This window comes from Egretta garzetta, unplaced genomic scaffold (genome assembly GCF_000687185.1).
Source record: "Egretta garzetta isolate BGI_Z169 unplaced genomic scaffold, ASM68718v1 scaffold425, whole genome shotgun sequence".
Lineage (NCBI taxonomy): Eukaryota > Metazoa > Chordata > Aves > Pelecaniformes > Ardeidae > Egretta > Egretta garzetta.
In genome coordinates, this window is record NW_009259796.1 from 4,571,616 (window position 1) to 4,573,607 (window position 1,992).

The window sequence follows — 1,992 nt, forward strand, 5'->3', positions numbered from 1 at the left end:
GGTGGAGGTGGTGCCCAGCGCCTGCTGCAGCCTGTCAGCCAGGAGCACTCCTGTCAGGCTTGTCCTGCGGAGAGCCGCTGGTTTTGTAACACGAGAAGCTGGTAGGCACTGCTCTCTAAATCAACTGACTGAAGTCACTCACGATTTACACCATGGCCCAGGAGCAGGCCCCTCCAGGTCCAGGGCAGGAAGCTCACCCAGGCAGCCCAGACCAGGAGCCAGGCTGTCAGGGTCTGTGCTGAATCCATCTTGCTTTACCTGGGCTAGTCCACTCTGTCAGCCTGAGGAGCCTGGAACACAGCAGAGATGCCTTCACCAGCTCTGCAAGCATATGTTCTTTTTAACAAGTCTGATCAGTTGAGCTGCTCCCAAGGAAGCAGTAATTACATCTGCCCAGGGGCAGGGAGATTGGACAGAGGGTCTGAGTGACAGCTCCAGCCTGGAGAGCAGGACAAGGCAGCCCTGGAGCAGCACAATCCACAGGGAGCCAAGAGCAAGTCAGGAGCTGGGCTCCTTCCTATGCACACAGACCAGCACTCCAACTTATCTCCAAAGGCCTTCCAAAATGGAAGAGACTTTTATTTTAAGAGCATTCAAAAAAAAAAAAAAAAAACCCGATTTTTGGTGTCACAAAAGGGAGGGGGAAAAAAGATCTCGTGTAAAACACGAAACACTGTCAAGGGAGTGCTATGGTACAAAGGCACAATCCAATATGAACATATAACCTATGTACAGCCGTGCCAGCAGCACGGGGTGTGGTGCTCAGTCCAGTCCGGTGCCTGTCACCCTCACCAGGGTCTCCAGACAGAATCGGCTGTGCCAGGTGGCGGGCCAGGCGGTGAGGCGGCAGTGGCAGCTGTGGGTGGGCCACCGTACAGGGGCAGCACAGCACCGCTGGGAGCGAAGGCGGTGCTGGGGATGAGGAAGGCGAATTGCCCATCGGAGGCTGGCAGCAGCTGGAAGCCACCGTACACCTTGGCTGCATCGGCGCCCGGCTTGCAGGGCATGCCTGGGAGCGGCCCCGCACCACTGCCCGGTGGAACCAGGGGTGGCCCAAAGGCAGCGGCTGGTGGCAGCGGGGGTGGTGGAGGGGGTGCAGGGTAGTTCATGGCGTTGATCTGGGTCATGCAGCTTGCCAGGTGGCCCAGGAGCCGGGTGCGCACCTCGGTGTTGACGCCCTCGCAGGTAGAAAGGAACCGCGTCACCTCGTTCATGCACTCACTGAAGCCGGCGCGGTACTTGCCCAGCACTGTGGGGTCTGTGCTCAGCGCGGCTGTGGGGGGAGAGAGGCGCACAGCAGTCAGCAGGCTCTGCAGGGAATGGGGATGTGGAGCCCACCAGCGTTGCATCCTGCAGCCCCTCTGAGCCAGGAATCCAGGCAGAGAGTGCAGCCCCTCCGGCAGCGCATCTTTGTGCTCCTGGGTGCCGAGGATCCAGAGAGCATGGCCCCTCCACCACCAATTCCACCAGCACCAAGGACCCAGGGGGGGAACAGACAACCCGCAAGAGTCCTCCTATGCCCTTAAGCACTGGGGATCCAGGTTGGGAGCACAGCCCCCCCGGTGGCTCCTATGTCTCCCATCCCCCCAAAACAGATCCAGGTAGGGAGCACAGCTCTCTGCTGGTAGAAGGGACCCAAGCCGGGATTGTAGCCCTTTCAGTGCCCTCCCGCACCAGGGATACAGAGAGCACGGTGGGCCCCCCCCACCTCCTCACACTGGGGATACAGGTACAGAGCACGGTGCCCCTCACCACCCTCAGTACCCGGGATGCAAGTGGGGAGCCCACCCGCCCCCTGTACCAGCAATACAGGTACAGAGCACAGTGTCCCCCATCGCCCCCCAGTACCGGGGATGCAGGTGCGGAGCTGGGTGCCCCTGTTTCCCCACCGCCGTGGATGCAGGCAGGGAGCACGCTGACCCCAGCCCCCGGGATGCAGCCAGACCACCCCCCCCCCCCGGGCCCCCCCGCGCGCCCCGGCCCGCGGGGGGC

The 1,992-nt window shown here is 61.7% G+C and overlaps 1 protein-coding gene across 1 annotated transcript in view; it reads right to left on the reverse strand.

The window, feature by feature from the left end:
* Positions 1-788: 788 nt before the first annotated feature.
* The window catches only part of HES1 (hes family bHLH transcription factor 1), a 57,711-nt gene continuing 56,507 nt past the window's right edge, over positions 789-1,992 (reverse strand). Inside the window, exon 2 of the mRNA XM_009639722.1 lies at positions 789-1,310. Coding sequence (XP_009638017.1) covers positions 789-1,310 — 522 coding nt within the window. The remainder of the gene's footprint in view (positions 1,311-1,992) is intronic.